The sequence below is a fragment of the Colobus angolensis genome, unplaced genomic scaffold (assembly GCF_000951035.1).
Source record: "Colobus angolensis palliatus isolate OR3802 unplaced genomic scaffold, Cang.pa_1.0 Scaffold123, whole genome shotgun sequence".
In the NCBI taxonomy this organism is placed as follows: Eukaryota; Metazoa; Chordata; class Mammalia; order Primates; family Cercopithecidae; genus Colobus; species Colobus angolensis.
The window spans coordinates 928,614-947,255 of NW_012113475.1; the positions used below are offsets into that span (position 1 = coordinate 928,614).

General features: G+C 38.4%; 1 protein-coding gene across 1 annotated transcript; it reads right to left on the reverse strand.

Annotated features, from left to right (window-relative positions):
- Positions 1-3,016: 3,016 nt before the first annotated feature.
- Positions 3,017-12,900, reverse strand: GPRIN3 (GPRIN family member 3). The gene has a single exon (XM_011932561.1). The coding sequence runs from the start codon at positions 11,824-11,826 to the stop codon at positions 9,496-9,498; it is 2,331 nt and encodes a 776-aa protein (XP_011787951.1). The 5' UTR covers positions 11,827-12,900; the 3' UTR covers positions 3,017-9,495.
- Between the last annotated feature and the right edge of the window lie 5,742 nt (positions 12,901-18,642).

An 18,642-nucleotide genomic window follows, 5' to 3' on the forward strand; every position in this document is an offset into this window, starting at 1 on the left:
AATTGAAGACATTCAAGGAGGTAAAAAGGGATCAAATTATAGTGCTAGTTTTACTACTGGTCAAGTCAAACTGGGGCATATGGCTGGGCTTTCCATCTCCTTCTAGGAATCCAGACTGCAGGATCCCAATTTATCTTCTCAGGAGTAAGCAGAAAGGCTGGAACTACACAGCGGACACCTGATGGCTCTGGGTAAAAGGCATCTAAGCCTGGACAATAAGGCAATCTAAGTGCCCTGGACCCCTACCCAGCCCTGTTACCCCACCCCTACCTGTATTTTCACAATGCTCAGCTCTCATGATGCTCACCAAACAACACACACACAACACACAAACACACACACACTCTGCTCTGCCAAGTACAGGAAAAACCTTGCTTTTGATGACCAGGAGGCATTGTTGATTCTATGGGAATTCTATTTTAATTAAAGAAAAATGTTCTTTCATTGCAAATAATTCCAATTCCACTGCAGATTCCTAGCAGAAGTGTGTCACGTGGAAAATCAACTGATTCTGCGCATCCATGGTTAAAAGAACGATTTCAATAGCAATGGAAACAACAATAACATCAACAAAACCCAGAATAAATTGTATCTATATTACATTTATTATGAAAAGTGAGATGCAAAAAAATCATATTCTAAATTTTTTGAGGATAAAACTAAGTCATTAGTTGAATTTCAGAATTTTAAGCATCCATTCAAAAATCAAATCCAAAATGAAGGTGTAAGTATATGCCATTCCAAAATCTTATTTCATCTTTGTATAAATTATAACATTTCTTCTTTTTTCTAGGAAGTAAGTTTTATTGGTCAATATCTGGAGGATGAGAACTTTCTGAAATGATTTTATGACCTTTGTATATGGACATTATAAAAAAACATAACTTTAGATTTTAATATTAATACATTCATAAATGGACTTTCCATTTTGAATATTTTTTCTTCAGTGATTTAATATTATACCACACTTTTGATCTTTCTTAGTTGAATATTTACACACATAAATGATTCTCATATTGAAAACTGTAATTTTTAAAGTTATATTTTTTCTTGGTATTATTTAAATTAATACACATCTTCCAAAAAGAATCACATAAATTTATCATTTAAGCAACCATAAGTATTGACAAACATCAAGATTTCAGGTATGCTGCACTTATAAACATCTATACTTCTATTAGTTAAAAAACACTGCCACTCGAGTTGTAATTGTAGTGTTCTTATATCTGGTTAATCTTTTATTTTTATTTAATATACAAAGATGGCACATTCATTCTCTAAAACATGAATATGTTTTTAAATGTCATTCTTAACTTTCTACTGAGAAGTGGTTGTTTGTACTTTGCCAAATGGAATTCTCTATCGGGGTGATTCTGGTATTTCCATTCATATTTTCTTTCTTTTTTTTTTGAGATGGAGTCTTGCCCTGTCATCCAGGCTGGAGTACAATGGCATGATCTTGGCTCACTGCAACCTCTGCCTCCCAGGTTCAAGTGATTTTCCCACCTCAGCCTCCCAAGTAGCTGGGATCACAGGCACACACCACCATGCCCAGCTAACTTTTGTATTTTTAGTAGAGACGGGGTTTTGCCATGTTGACCAGGCTGGTCTTGAACTCCTGACCTCAGGTGATCCGCCCACCTTGGCCTCCCAAAGTGCTGGGATTGCAGGCGTGAGCCACTGCGCCCAGCGTCTATGCATATTTTCAATCTGATACCCAGCCAACGTAATTTTTAGTGTCAAGGATTCAAGGTCAAATTGTGTTAGGTTTTAAGAACCAGGTCAGAATTTTTGATCCCTAATCGAGCACTTCCTTTCAGAAGAAATGAGATAAATTCCAACAATATCAATTAACTGGTTGGAATTGTGATAAGCTGACAAATCTTGTCCAGAGTTGACACTTGCCAGCTAATGATTCTAACATTGTTGCCCAGTCCACACAGTATCACCTGTTACTGATAATACTAATTTTTTATTTGAGTCCATCTTAAGGAACTCAAGACATGAGGCAATTTAAGTGCCCTGGAACCCCACCCATGGGTTCATTGCTCATATCCTATTATCTCACCAACATCATCTGCCATTTTTCTCCATTTAAATCTTTGACTTCTCTTCAGTGTTGGTAAGCATAGTGCATAGTTTTGCTGAGCTCAAGAGAAGAATGCCTGCGATCATATTCACTTCGAGTGATTATACGTGCTTGAAATCTAGGGATCCATTTCCAAAAAATGTAGGGTTTTTATTGGTTTGTGCAAATCAACACATTGATACATGTCCAAAAGGAGTCTCCAAAACATAATTGGTTTTCATCACTGTTTGCCATTTCCAGATATAAAATTAGGTGCTTAAAGAACAGCATTAATTCTCTGTAGCTACTCAGTTACCAATCTGTGCTTCAGAGGCTGGACTTTTCTAAGCACAAAATCTGCTACCAGGGAGTAACACCGTTAAATGGGGGGGGCATCTGATCCAATAATAATATCTGTAAAACAGAGCAGTCATGGAAATATGTAGCTTTCAATTAGTGGTTTTAATTTGTGATTTATTTGAATATACTAGTATAAATAAAATGTATTATGTGTGCATATATATGTGAATAAGCTATTTACATTTTTATGTGTAGAAAATGAAAATATATATTGATTAGCCCTTTTGAGGCTTTTGAACAACTGTTTCATCTTCCTTCTTTCCTGCAACTGCTTTGAGGATTTAGATAATTCATACAAGGTATGTACACAATCACACCCATAGTATGTACATCCTAGTCACACACTTAACACAGAGAGGATGTGTGAGGAATGTAAATTATCCCAGTGGTCAAAGAACTGACCTTACCTGTGACTAATGGCATGGTTAATTAGCCCTGGCATATTTAATAATATGCCAATGTACTGATTACTATATTCAGCCTTTGTGATAATTATGTTACCTACTCAAGGAGACAATTAAAAAAAAAAAAAAAAAAAACAAAAAACCCCTTCCGAACCTCAAAAAAAAAAAGAAAAAATCCGGTAACGAAAAAAAGGGCAAAACTTTGGTGGCCTTAATCAAGTATTTACATGTGCCTGTCTGAATACAGAAATTGGCCTTTAAATGGGATATGACAAGTGATTTTTTTCTACACATAAAAATAGAAAACTGATCACTCAGACTGTACAACTCACAGAATGTATTGACATAGCACGACCAGCCACAGTATTATGCATGACATATTGTTCACACATTAGTAAAGCAGAGATACACACATTTGGAAATTTAGTAATTGCTAGTATATATTTTTCTTGTTTTCAGGCTGTGTTGACCTTTTTTCAACCTTAATAAAAGGAATCTCCAGGGGCCCTTAAAACAAGAATTAGTCTCTCCTCTCCTCTAGGGATTGGGGAGTATGACTATAATACTGCAATCTCCGGATATATCAGCATCATTTTAAGACACGATGGAAAACATTAGGAAAAATAACTTACTTAAAGATGTGATCTAAAATAAATGTTAAGGAATCTAAACTAAAATCATTAAGGATGCCATTAACATGAGTAAGCCCTTTCTACTCATTTTAGTTTGCTCTACACACAGCCTTTACATGTTACTGAAAGTAATGATATGAATCAGAAAAAAAAATTGTTTAACTGTTCAAGAGTTTTTCTAAAGAAAGACAATTTTTAAAGCAACAAAGAACAATACTAGCAGCGATGTCAAAAAGCAAGCTATAATTTTCGCCCCAGAAATAAATGAATGACATCCCCATAGTTAAGAGATAAAGAAAGTTGTTAGCATTTCTCTCCCATTTAATTCTTTCTAACATCATTAAATCACTGGGGTATCTCATTATAATTATTACCATGCAGGTTGATCATCAGTATCTTTTTCTAAAGTGTAAAATTTTTTATTCCTACTATTTTGCAGCCAATTAATTTTGAGCTTGAATCCAGAAAGATACTTGATGAAGAGTTAGCATTTAGAAGTGCCCATCTGGAGCATCATTTTCTGTAAGGCATCATTTGAAGCCTCTTTGGATACAAGTACTCATGTTTTAGTGATTTTATATCCGGGAGCCCATTTTTTCACAGCTAAAGCTGGTAATCCTCTGGGCAGAGTTAATTGAATTGCTTTCTACATGCTAGTGTCCAGAAAGAGTAATTACCATAAGTTTAAAGTCTCCATTTCAACAAAACTTCTGGTTGCAGCTGTCTTGAGTTTTAAGCCAGCAAGACTTTGAGTGGCTCCTCTTCACTCTGGGCTCGCATAAAAACATAGATGCCAACTGTATCCTTACTAATGATCATTAGTGCTGTACCTCTTTATGAAGTTTCTAAACAAGTTTTTCCAGGAAGAAAGCAGAAACTATGCCTTTGCTTATTTTATCCTGTGGGTTACAGTCAGTCTTCATAAAGCAAACCATCATTATATAATGGTGTGCCCATAATAGAAGCATTTGCTGGTATAACTGCCTCTTTTTGGCACATTATTGCTTGACTTTAATTTCATATTCAACAGTCTTTATTCTCATTATTAGTATCTGAGATATTTGTGTCTTAAAAAAACTTGTAAATAACATCTTGTTGCACCATTCTGGCCACCACAAGTCATTTCAACCAAGGTCCATGGTTATTTGAATGTTGTTTATAATTATCATCGCTTTTACTTGCCTAACAGCCAAAAGTAATGTTTCAGGATTGTTTGTTGCTGCTTTCTACACATATATACAGATGTACTGGATTTACTTTGAGAGAGGTTATTTGGTTGTGGCAAGTGAGTAGTTTAGCTGGTGACTGTTCACAGTTAAAAGTAGCTGTAATGACCTCTGGCAGATGTCACTGATCACTTGGGAGACAGAATTTTTCCACTTCAATCCATCTTCATTTATGTCCTTGGACATTGCAAACCCAGCTTATTTGATTTCTGCAGCCAAGGAGAATTGTTTTCTTTCCAAGAGTAGGATAAAGTTCATGGAAATCTGTTTCAGTATTTACAAGACTATTTTTTCCCATTTGCAAAAATGTCTAAAATTTTATAGACATCCTTAAGCCCATGTATCTGGACAGATGACATTTGCAATTGCTCAGCCAGTTGAAGAATTTCATTAAGAAGGATATTGTTACAAAGATGGACAGGAGATTCAGCATATCCCCTGTTATTTGTCAGGTGGCAGCAGCTGACCCGAATTTGGAGAGAATCAACCAAAAAGGGCCACGCACAACATCAAGAAGCATTGCTAACAGAAAACAAAATGCTCAGATACATATGTAAAATAACAAACACTGAAGAGGATGTTTGACTTCTGATTTCACCATATAGACAAAAACAATGTGGGAATAAGGTAGTTGGCTCACTTATCCAAGATACTGCTGAGTTCACTGTTCTATCACAAAGGGAAATTCACAGGCCTCATTTCTCAAACACCACTTAGAACAAAGCAGGAGAGAGTAAACAGCATCATCTCCATGGCAGCGTTACAGATAATTAGTAAATCAGGCAGGGAGAGGTCTACACAAGGCTACAAGTGCCCAGTTTTCAATAAAAACACATATATATATATATGCAAACCTTATCCTAATGTATTCTTTTTCTTTATACTGATTCATAAAAGTAGACAAGGGATGTGGTGAATTATGTGTTACTAGGAGTAGACAAAATTTTAAACATTTGGCACAATATGCAGGAGGAAGAGAAGACACACATTTCTCACATTTTGGCAGCAAAACAGTAACAAAGTGGATGCAGAAAAGGCCAAACAATTTATATTAACAGCACACTTGCATATATCCTCTGTAAACACATTTTAAAGTAACATCTTACTCTGTTCTTGGTATGCTATATAGAGGGATTCCCAGAATGACAGGCATTCCCAGAAATGAGAGGAAAAACGTTAGTATAAGCTAGGAACAGTGAAACCTCAATACGCTATAATACAAACAAATGCTATTTTCCTCTTCTGCTTTCTACTTTAAGACAGTAAGCTCCTATTATGAATTTGGTTCTGAAATCCAGCCTCTAAGGTATGTGTTACACATGCATATTTAGTTCAATTTGCTTCAATTTTTATGTTTAATTGTATAACACGGTGAACACTGGTATTCAAAACAGTATCAGAGAATTCTCAAGATTAAAAAAATCATCAAAGATCAAATTACATTCAATATAGATGAACTTATCAAGGCAGGAAACACACTAACACATTTTATAAATATTTCATTTCAGACGTGAACAAAAAGTTTTCTGGTTAACCTTGGCTTATCAATCCGTTCAACTTTTGCCAGTGACCCAAAGCACAAAGGTTAATCAATATTTTACTCTATGTAAAGTTGTTGGTCTGTGGCATTCAAAGTCAATAATCCAGAAATACATAATTAGAAAAGCATTCAAGATAAACAAATGACAGCTAAAGCTGTCACATTTTTCTCATGGTCATAAAAATAGAACAATCAATCTTTAAATTAAAAATTTTAGTATCACTTGTTAAGTGGCAGAGCATCTTAATATTTTAAATGTTGAATTGTCTTCCAGACATGGAGTTCTAACTCATCTTTTTCTACTGGTTTAAGGAATATTTTCTATTTCTTGATTCAATAAAATATTTCCTCCATATATTTCAAAACAAAATGCATGAAAAAGAACCAAATCATATCTAAGAGAAATGAAGGGTAAAACCAGACAACTTTCAACCCAATGTGTGTCATGCAGGTAAAGTAAGGAAAAAACTGAGCAAGTTCAAAGAGTCTGCCACGAAAACTGTTTTGCAACTTCATCTGTTGAATGAACCTTAGGTTTTACAAATAATGTATGCTAAATGCCTAATGCTATGTCCTAGATTGAAGTGAAGGAAAATTCTCAAATAAGGTTTTATTGTAAGAGTAACTTAGGGGAGGTATCACAATATAAAAATGCTGCTGTCTTGAGTAGGTCCCTATCTTATTTATCCATCTGAAGATATATTTCTGTTATTGTCCTTAAAAGCTGTTAGTTCTATAGGACTTAATGAGCAACAAAACAAACAATATTTTTGTAATATTTTGTGACAATCTCTTGAGTGTTGTACAAGTGAATAATTTGGTTCTAGCACCGAAGAAAACCAGTAAAACTTAATACATTAAACAAATTTGCGTAAAGTTTTGAGAGGCATAACCACAATAGCAAAGCTAGCAATTTTAATTTATTTAATATGAGACAAATGCCTACAACTCTCTCAGGCCTCTGCTTCATTTAACTGTTTACAAATCATGTGGTTACTCTAAAGTCATGAAAATAAATATTATTACCAGATGCGAAATTCCTTATTCTCGCTTATTTTAATGCAGGGACAGCCTGTTCTAGCCACTTCACAGCAGAGGATTACCTGGGGCCACCCATCTGGAGTAGGCACTGTTGACAGCTGCTACTGTGTACACAGGCTGTACTCTGTGTATACACAGCATGTATGCCCATGTGGGAGGGAGAAGCCAGCTAGCGAGAACTAGCAGAGAGATTATGTCCTGGCAGAGGCATCTGAGACAGAAGTGACACGAACACAACTACAAATGGGTATTTAAGGCCCAAAGAGAGAGTTTTAGGCTGAATCTCTAATCATTAATAGTGATTTGCTTGGTAATTTGATGGAAATTTTGCGTTACATAGTATTGTTAATAGACACCAATGAGTAAGAAACTGAAAAATGTGCCTTATTAAAAAATTCCTTCTAATTTCCAAATATAACAACTGTAACAACTCTCAGGCTCTGAGGAATACTGGTCCATGTATGCAAGCTGTGTCTACAGTTAAACTGCTTCAGAATAAATCAAAGGCTTTTTAGGTTGTGCCGAGTGTAGGTTGTGCTGTTAAAGTTCAGGAATGATTTTTTTCCTGCATATGTTCAGAATGTGCAAAACAGAATTAAAGTGAAAAAAGCCAGAACAGATACTGTGAATTGACTGTACCCACAGGACACATGAGTCTCTAGAGAGAACACCTATGGTTAGATACTCTTTTCTAGTTCATTACGGGGAATGAGTTCAAAGAGGGCAATGGTGCCCCTCCAGCATCTAAGTCTGGTTTTCTAAATGCAACATGGAGACCAGCACTCCCCCAACGACGTCTGCAGGAAGGGAAGCCTTCCCAGGGCCGTTTTTCATTTTTCCTTTCCACACTACCCCAGTTCTCAAGCCAATGCTGCTCATCCAGGCCAGTGCCTTGGAGGACACTCATGTGTCTTGGGACACGCATCTCTTTTGGAGACATGGTAGGGCCGGGGTCCCAGGAAGTATAATCCACCCAAATCACAAGCCATGTTTTCGTACAGGCCTCTTCTTTCATTGGGTTTGAAGGATATTATGGGTATTTCTCTTAAAATCAGTAAGTTTGCAGAAGTTACCTTTTTACTCCAGAGTATACACTTAAGCAATTAGATGATAGTAGTCTATGTACAAAAATTGTAAAGAAGCTCACATTCTAATTTGGTGTTGATCACATTTGTTACTGGAAGTTACTGAACCAATTAAAAAAAATCACAAATTGCATCCTGTTTACAGGAGTCTAAATTAAACATTGTTGTTGTTACTTATGAGGCTTTTATCATCACAGAAAAAGCAGTGTTTGGTAATCTGCTATTTATAGTTCCTTACCAGAACCTTAGCATTCTCAGTAGAATGGAGAACACCTGCACAATATCAATTTAGTATTATCCCTAATTTGATGATGCTTTTCAAGAATTCAGTCCCATGTACTTCCTCTAGGGTAAGAAAATATGAATATATTTGGTCAGAATCACAGAGAGGCGCCTTGCCTTCAGTGCAGGAAAATGTGTCTATATAAATCCATGTTTAATGTAAGCAGTTTTCATAGTCAAAAGCTTAGCTAATGTTCCTAATATAACTTTCTCATATTTATTAACAGCTATAAGAAGGTTTATAAAAAGAGTTGTCTGCAGATGTTTACAAACATCAATTCAGATTTCATATTTTACACATTTAACTGCTTTTATTTAATGTTGTCTGGCCTAGGAATGAGTCAAATTTGTTCTCATTTTTTTTCATTCTGGTTCTTATCACCTATTTAAAATTTGTGTGGTTACAGCACTCTTACTGCAATAGGACTAGAAATTATAACAATGTTTTTACCAATAGTGTTTTTGCTACTTTCAATATGAAGCAGGGATTTTAATGGGAATACTACTGTGTGTTAAATTGAGGCAGTAATACAAAATAATACATGTATAATGATATAATAATAATGCTATTTCTATGGACAACATCATATTTTTAAAAACCCAGTGAGTATTATTTTCAATTTATTAAGGTTGCAAACCTTCATAAAGGTCTTTGCAATTTGTCTTTCAAATTGAAATGACATTTTTGTTTATAGAGCTCCAGGTCAAAGGATCTAACAATTTTTAATAGCAATTTCCTATAGCGAATACTTGCTTTTTCTTCCTAGTCTTGCAGCAAAAGACTAAGCAAGCTTTGACATAGAGGGACACATGTGAATACCGTAAATTTATACACAAATTCCCATAAATACTCCCTTTCAATCTAACACAGAAGAAGGGGCAGGGCGGACGCAGCAGTTGGGGCGTCGGAAGTTCTGCAGCATGGACTGGAAAACACTGTGCTGCCTTCCTTTGAGCTTCTTATTTGAAGAAGAATCTGAGGAAATGGATCTCCGGGTCTGGCTATTTTGAGTTTTGACTAATTTCTCATGTTCTCTGATTTGTCTTTGTAAATGGTTCTGGATCGCAATTCCCAGGGACTCTGCATCCAAGGATGCACCATACACTTCCCAGGTCATTCCCTGCTCATCCCACACGACGTCCCTGACACGCTTGGACTGTTTCAGCTGGAGCTTGGAGTCTGCACCGAGCTGCTTTTTCTTATCTCCCGGAGTGAGTCCTACCTGAGCAGCAGCTGCTGTCACATTTAACTTTTGCTCCTTGAGGAACTCGCTGACGCGGCTGGGCCTGCGTGGGCTGGCTTTGACGGAGCGAGATGGGGTCTTCTTGCCGGAACCTGGGCTGGAGTCACCCATGGAATCAGATGGCAGGCTCAGGCTGGTGGCTGTCTTGGTCTGTCTGCTTTCTTCTAAGGTGCTCTCCTGGTTCTTCCTAATTGGGGAGGGTGTAGGATTAGCAGTTGATTCTGTGCCTCCACTTTCTTGAGATTTAGGATTGAGCAGTAGGGTTTTGGTATCCGAGGTATCAGTGCCAGCAGACTCTTTTTCTTTTACTACCTGAGGAGATGCAGGCTTCTTTTCCCTTGCATCTCCTTTATTAGTGGGATCCAAGCTCCCAGAATGGTCAGCTTTGCTGATAGAGCCACAAGAGTCAGATAGTTTGCAACCTGGGTCTGTTTTGTGGCCGTTTGTGGTTTTCTCTGCAAACTCAGATGGCCTGGTTTCAGATTTCCCCAATCCATAACTTGTTTCAGCTTGACTGCATGCACTGATAGAAATCTGGTCAATGGCGGTAGCTTTCAGGGAGCTAGAATTAGTACCTGCGAGCTTTTTAGCAGTTGATTCTTCCCCTGTTGGCGTCATTCCTGCTAACCTCCCATCTTCTTTACACATATGCTGGGCATTACTGGAGGCCAAATTGATTGACGAGGTTTTAAGGACCCCACCTGGTAGGCTCACTAGTTTATTTTCCCTTTGGAAAGCGGTGGGCACAGCTGCAGCTGCCTGAATGTGCACCTGTGGCATGATGCCAGGGCACTGGCTGGACTCCTGGGGGACTAGCGTGCCGTCAGAGAGCTCCAGCGTGTGGCTCCCACTGCTGTGGCAAATGACACGCAGCTGCTCTTGTTCAAAATGCTCAGGAGTAGGGCTTTCCTTCAGAAATGCAGTGAGGATACTGGGGCTGGTGGAGACGGATCTGCTCTCCACACTCGCCACTGCCTGCACCTCCGCATCTTGCCAAGCCCTGCTGGGAACTTCCTTGATTTCACCTTCAGCTTGGCTGGTCATTGTACTGGCTTCTTTGAACCTTGACATCGGATGCTGTGCTGACAGCAGCACCTTCTCTGGACCTGGGGGACATGCCGAAGGTTCGCTAGTGAGGGGGGCTGGTTGAGGTGTCACAGAAGTTGTGCCTTGGGGGCCTGAGGCAGTGACAGAGGGCTGCTTGTTCTCTGAACATCCAGATTCTCTAGTTAGAGGTTTACAGGACCTCATTTCAGAGTCACAGATGGCTCCCTGCCTTTCCCCTTCAGGTCCACCTATAGGAGAGGATGAGTGACTGACCACCCTGGTTGCTGTCACTGGAGTCTGCACTGTTCCCTGGATTGTTTCTGGGGAAGGAAACTCACAGGACACTTGATCTTTGCTGCTACTGAGGATGTCTCCCACAGGACAACTTGGTTTCTCAGGTTGCTCTGTATTTGAGGCTCTCTGTGATCTCATCAGGGAATCTTCAGGTGCGGATGAGGTGACGGCATTGGGTTGATCACCTGGGATGGACTGGTGGGTATACTGATTGGCAGGCATTGTCAGTGGTGTGTGTATAAGATCCCTCCCTGCTGCAGAACTCGGGGCTGGCGCTGCGGGCTGGCTGCTCCCTGGCAGCTGGGAATTGCCGGGAGAGTTGAATGTGACAGGTGCTTTCTCCACTTCATTGAAGACACCAGGAGAAGACATAACTGGCTGGGTGGTCTCATGCTCACAAACCTGCATCAGGGCTTCGGCGGCTGTCCTGGGGCTGAGGTCTGGTTCTGCAGGGGCACTTGAAAAGCCATTGGCATTCTTACACAGGAGAGCTGGTTGATGCTGAGGTGAGGCAGCCTGTGGCTCTCCTAGATCCTCTTCTTTTCCGGAAGCTGCAATCAGGGAAGTTTTAGCTGGTCTGAGAGGGTCAGGTACAGTCCCCATGGAATTTCTCTTCAGGAGCACTCCAGAGCTCTCTCTTGGGTAGTGTTCCCACTGGTAGGGGAGGGGGAGTGCAGTCAAAGCTCAGAGTGATGACACAGTCAGGGATAATTCCTCTGAAGAACCAGTCTGTGAATCAAGGAAAGAGCATCATTAATACAGTACATCGCTTAAGGATTGAAAAATAAACCAAACTGTCATTTTTATAAGAGCACATTAAAAACTTTTCTTCCTATATCTGTTGATATAAAAATAGGCCTTGTGGGGAGGGAGAAGAAAAAAACTAAATAAAAATAGACTTGAGAAAAAGATTTTGAAAAAATTTATAATTACAAAAATATTATTCTGATATATTAGTTTCTGCTTGCATCCCACTAATGTCTAGCAAATTGGTTTTTCTTGTATCTACCTAAGTTTGCTAACTACCTCAAAAGTTACTGGTGTAATCTGATTTAGCAGATATCAGAAAATCCTATAAAGCCACTCTAATTAAATCAATAAGTAAGTATTGAAATAGGCATAAACAGATATGTGAAATAAGAAATCTAGGGACAGATTCAAATACAAATGGGGATTTAATCTATGACAAAAGAGGCATTACAATTTGGTGGTGAAAGGCTGAGCTATTTCATAGAAGGAGCTGGCAAACTGTTTATTCATCTGGAAGAAAAGAAAAGTAGATCTTTATATTATACCAATTCCAAAAATAAATCCTAGGTGGATGCAGTGGATTAAAGGTTAAAATATAAAATAAATAAATAAACTCATATAAGAAAACCTAGGAATTATAAATGTAATCTAGAGACAGGTGAGCAAGGCTTTTTCTGAGAAGGTAGACACACTGTAAGAGCAAACATAAACATAGGTGACTAAATAATATTCAAAACCTGAATTTTATGGCATGACAAAAGATGCCATAAAAAATACAAGATGTTTGGGGGAAATAAAAAGTGTATAACCCTCGAAGGCAGGCAAAAATACCTATAATATAGCAAGAGCTCTTGAACATTACCAAATAATCCATTGAAAAAATAGATAACAAATATAAGAACATAGTTTACAAGATACGAAATTTAAATAACCATCAAGCTTATGAAAAGACAACCAAATTCATTTGTAGTCAAATAATGCAAATAAAGTAACAATGCAATTTTACTTCACACAAGTTGCATCTGCAAAAACTTGAAAAACAATAGACTTTTAATAGTAAGCCCTAGGGAGACCTAGCAAAAGGAAGTGTTTTTATTAATTGTAGGTGCAAATAAATATGTATTGTTACAGCTTTCTTATGGAGGCAGTTTAACTTTTAAAACTAAAAATACACATTTCCTTGACTCAATGATACCAACTCTATCAACAGAAATAAAAACGCCAATATATATGAATATGGGGATGTTTCCTGACATACTATTTATAGAAGAAAAGCAGACTGGTCTTTATAAATGGGGGAATGATAGGATAAGTCATGACATATTTCTACTACGGAGTATTAGGCAACCAGTAAAGTAAATAATTCAGCTATAACTTTTCACATGGAAGAGATTTCCTCAAGGTATGACTGAATGAGAAAAACAAGGTCCAGAAAACAGCATATACATTTTCATTTTTGTAAAACAATGACCTAAAACACTGCATATGTGTGCACACAAACAGGCACACACAGAGATATGTTTGTGTATGGTAACATAAATTCTAAAAACATTGGAATGAGACATATTAGGTTTTATTAAATAGAGGGGGAGTGATAAGCTGGGGACAGAGAGGGGAGATGAAAGTACCCAAAGGTGGAGAAATGCTGAATTTAAAAAATCTGAAATGATTTAGGGCATAGGATTATGTAAAATTATATATGTGTGTTTATGTATAAACTTTTTTTCTTTTTTTGAGACAGAGTCTGCTCTATCACTTAGGCTGGAGTTCAGGGATGCAGTCATGGCTCACTGCAGCCTCTACCTCCCAGGCTCAAGCTATCTTCCCACCTTGGCCTCCCAAGTAGCTGGGACTACAGGTGAATGCCACCATGCTCAACTAATTTTTAAGTTTTTTGTAGAGACAGGGTCTCTCCATGTTGCCCAGGGTAGTCTTCAACTCCTGGACTCAAGTGATCCTCCTGCCTCAGCCTCTGAAAGTGCTGGGATTATAGGTGTAAGCCCATGGACCTGACCTATAAGCATTTTTTAGAAAGGTAACTATACACTAGGTCATGTGGATAAAGCAATGGATCAGAAATTAGTGGATGACTCTGTTTTAATATTTATTATTAATAAGCCATGTTACCTCAGGCTAATCACTTAATCTTTCTGAACCCCAAATTGACTCACTGGCAAAATGAATTAAATGATTTCTGAAGATCATTCCACTCCAAAATTCACGGATTCCAGTTCTTTGCACTTGATGAATAATACATCAAACTGTATGATCTTCACTCAGGCTACAAAGTGTCAAAATAAGGCAAAATCAAATCCGGTTGGGCCCAGATTTTGAAAATACATAATTTTATCTTTTAGCTCAATGTAATCCAGCAGACCTACTATCACATAAGACCTAACAATAATAGAATGTATTTTCTCCTCTACACAAGCTCTTCCTTCTAACTTCATTCTTTATATGAATAGGTTGAATATTTTCCCATCCGTGGTCTTAACTGCTTTCTGCTCAAACCATTTCTCTAGGTTTCTCTTCTGTTTCTTCCTTACCCCAGTATTCTGTTGCAAAGTCATTTGCCCTGCCTCAGTCAGTCTTTCACTCTCTTTTGCATTTGCATTTTTTATACTTTTCCTCCCACTGTCTGCCCTCCTCATCCTCAAAAAACCTACCCATTCTTCAAGGCCCCACTTAAATCCCATTTTTTTCTGAAGCCCTCTAAAGCCTTCAAGTTATGAAGTCTCTCTTTTCTTAAAAAAAAAAAACAACTCCTCCAGGTTGGTTGGTTGGTCATCTGTGTCCTCTGCATTGTTCTTTTCATGCACTGTTTTTGCACCATTGTTATTTACATAAATGCCTCATTTTTCCAAAAACACTGCAAGCCCCAGAAGGAAAAGAAAGAAGCATTTTGATTCTTTTCTGTTGACTCTACAGGACACAGTGCAGGGTCTTGTGTGTAAAAAGTTGTTAATTGATCCTGTTACCCTCCAAAATGGCCATTATAGAAGCTCTGCCAAATGTCAAACTTACAGGAAAATTTGATCCATGGCATGAAATGTTAATAAAAACACAATGTAAAAGAGCGCTTTTGGAAGTGAGAAAATGGTGTTATCTTACTTATTAAACTTTATGTATCTGTAATCCAGGTTTAGATAACTAAAACCAAGAACACTGAACACCTGCTATGAAAAGTTGGAAGGTCTCATAAAGCCAGGGACACAGAATATCTCCTGTGTTGTAAGGCTGGTGTCAAGGAAGCTTGTTCGCCAAAGAAGACTATAAAACATGAGCAGCTCAAAGTTCAGCAACTGAAAGTTAAAAGATTTAGATGAAGATGACTTCACAAAACTCTCAGAAGTCCATTGCGTTCACTTCCATTTCTAACACACAGCTGTTAGTTTAACTTTGAAAGTGTGTTTTATTTCATTTGCTTTGGTAATAGAGGTTTAATTGTCCATCAGTTGAAGATCAAGAAGAAAAGCCCAAATTGCTTGGCTAACACCTGACACTCGAAATCTCTGTATTTATGCATAGATAACAAATCAATACTACTCTCCAATCTGTCTGCTAATGGAATTGTCACAGCATCTCCCCGAGTCCAGAAGAGACTCACCCAAGCTCTGAACCAACCCTCCTTCTCTCCCTCACTGAATGTCAGAAATCTATGGGCTCCAGTAGGTCAGACAAATCGGACATTTAAAAAGTATAACTACTTGTTGGTTTAGAGTGGGGATTATATGTCTTTATCATCAACCAGAGTCCATTATGGTAAGATTTAATAACTTGCACTAAAAATAAGATGCAAACAGGTGGCTCCCAGACTGAATGAGTCCCTTCTACAGAAGGGTGTGTTGCATCAGTGTGCGTGTGTGTGTGTGTGTGTGTGTGTGGAGTGTGTGTGCTGCATGGTTTTCTTTTCCTCTTTCCTTTCCCCTTCCCTTTCCCTTTCTTTTTCCTTCTTTCTCTTTTTTTAAACTTTTTTTTTAAGTTCAGGGGTAAATGTGTAGGTCTGTTATATGGGTAAACGCATGTCACAGGGGTTTGCTGCACAGATTATTTCATCACCCAGATATTAAGCCTAGTACTCATTAGTTAGTTTTTTCTGATCCTCTCCCTCCTCCCACTCTCCACCCTCTGATAGGCCCTAGTGTCTGTTGTTCTCCTGTATATGTTCATGTGTTCTCATCATTTAGCTCCCACTGAAAAGTGAGAACATGCAGTATTTGATTTTCTGTTCCTGCATTAGTTTGCTAAGGATAATGGCCTCCAGCTCCATTCATGTTTCTGCAAAAGACATGATCTCATTCTTTTTTTATGGCTGCATAGTATTCCATGGTGTATATGTATCACATGTTCTTTATCCAGTCTATCATTGCTGGGCATTTAGGTTGATTCCATGTCTTTGCTCTTGTGAATAGTGCTGCAAAGAACATCCACATGCATGTGTCTTTACAACAGAATGATTTATAATTCTTTGGAATAGACACGATAATGGAAGTGCTGGGTTGAATGGTAGTTCTCTTTTTAGGTCTTTGAAGAATCGCCACACTGTTTTCCACAGTGATGGAGCTCTTTCCCTATTCCCTTCCCTTTCTTTTCCTTCTTTTTCTTTTGAATTGAAGAGATCTTTCATACAAGTCCAGATTTCTCCCTTGCTTCTATTTATTGTAAGGTTTGCATTTCCAGATGGCAAAAACTAGGTGGCACTGAGAAGAACTGTCCCTCTTGATGGGCAGGGACTCTCCAAGTGACCCATTCCCCAGGAGTCCTGCTACACTTATTAACATTACTTAGCTGGGGTTGTGTGTGCAGCTGGGTTTGAAGACCTTGCACTAAGAGTACTGACAAAGTAGACTTTCCACTCTAATTTTCAGGCCTCTGAAAGGCAGTCTGACATTGTGTTTAAGAACATGGACTCTGGGGCAGACTCCCTGGATTAGATTATCAGTTTCACTACCTAGCTTTAGCTCTGTGTGCTTGGACAAGTAACTCAACCTCTCACGGCCCCAGTTTAATCTATAAGCTGAGGATAATAATAGTACTGCCTCACTGGGTTGTCATGAGGAATAGATTTGGCCTTTAGAACAAACAGCATCTTGGCACATATTAAGCATCATATAAGTGTTAGCCTCTTTTAGAAACCTTGGTAATTTAGGCTTTTATCTGTGTTAAAGAAAAAGTTATTCTGACACTTGTTAAAATGGTAAGAATACTTTATTCAGGACTTTTGTGATGGGTATCAAGAATATTGCAATAGGGTAGAGAGATGGGCCTCAAATTTAAATACAACGAGAACAAGTAGAGATATGTAGCCAAGGAGTGGGTTGTGGTGGGGGGCAGGTGTGTCAGTGGATTTAAAATTACTAAGAGGAGACATCAAGTGAAGGGGGATTTTTACTAAACCACTTAACAAATTCTTGTTGAAAGCATGGTTGACCAAAGTGATCAGATGTCAGGGATGGGGAATTCTCTCTGAACTGGCTTAACAAGATTCTTGCTAAAACTGGACTCTGCAAAAGATGAACAAAGATGCCTAAGGTCAAGACCTGGTTGAGAAGAGGGCTCAGCAAATAAGGATTTTCTTAAAAGACTCACTGTAACATTATAAATTCTTCCTGAATTGAGCAGAAATCACACAGAAGCTAATGGTACTCTAAGTGAGTTTATCTTTAAGTTTAATGGGCACCGTCTCCTTAACAGCAGACTCTTTTGGCACCTATCCTTAAAATCATGAGCAAAGACTTAAAGCCTCATTCTGGTAATACAGCGAGACTGCCGGGTAAACATTATCCACCTTTTACAGGGAGGGAAACTGAGGCCCAGAGGCTAAGTAACCCACTCAAGGTGGAATACCTGTAATTCTTGTTGAACTGAATTCTAATGGATGCTAATGCCTGGGCCCTTCCTATGCTGCTTCCTTATTAACTGTAACTCTGAGAAGAAAATGGAAAGAAAGAAAAAATTTTTAAATTTTTATAGCTATCTATATATCTATACATATCTCCTCAGAGGAGAGGGAACCTTTTATTTGCAAGTTAGTTGCAATCCAGGGGCAGCCTAGATGGCATTAACATCCACTACAGTGACATTCATAACTGTTCACCTTAGGAAAAGTCCAGCCAGCTTGTTGAAAGCTGACACTGCCACTGCCCATTCTGAAAATAATGAGTTCCGCTACTATGCCACACTGCCTATTTCCATAACAGACACCTGCACTTAATAAGAGAGGCAGCAGGGAATCTGAACCCTTTGTGACTTCCCCCAAAGCCACGCTGATGGGAAGAGCATTAAGCAGAAAGGATGGGGAGAGGCATGGTGGCCCTGGACTGACAGGAGGCTGATGCAGTGCAGGTCATGGTGATAATCCTGTGGGCAGCAATTACTTTAGCCCACTTTGGAACCACTGCACTGCCAGAACAAGGGCTCCGGGATGTCATCAAGCCTCTTTACGGATATTAAATAAGAGTTACAGGAACCTCAGTGAGCACCTTTCTTTCCAGCCATTAGATAGCCGTTTTTAGTAATCAGATAACTCATGCAAAGACCCCCAGAGAACAGCAAGGCAAAAAGTAAGAGATTACTAATCCTCAAGAAAAGAGGAAAGAAAAAACATAATCTGGCATCCTATTCAATCTGATCTAATTGTTCCCTTTAATTGGGAACTTTTGCCTGGGT

Coding starts and splice junctions, on each gene's coding strand:
- GPRIN3 (XM_011932561.1), bottom strand. CDS start 11,826: ATGGGGACTGTACCTGACCCTCTCAGACCAGCTAAAACTTCCCTGATT.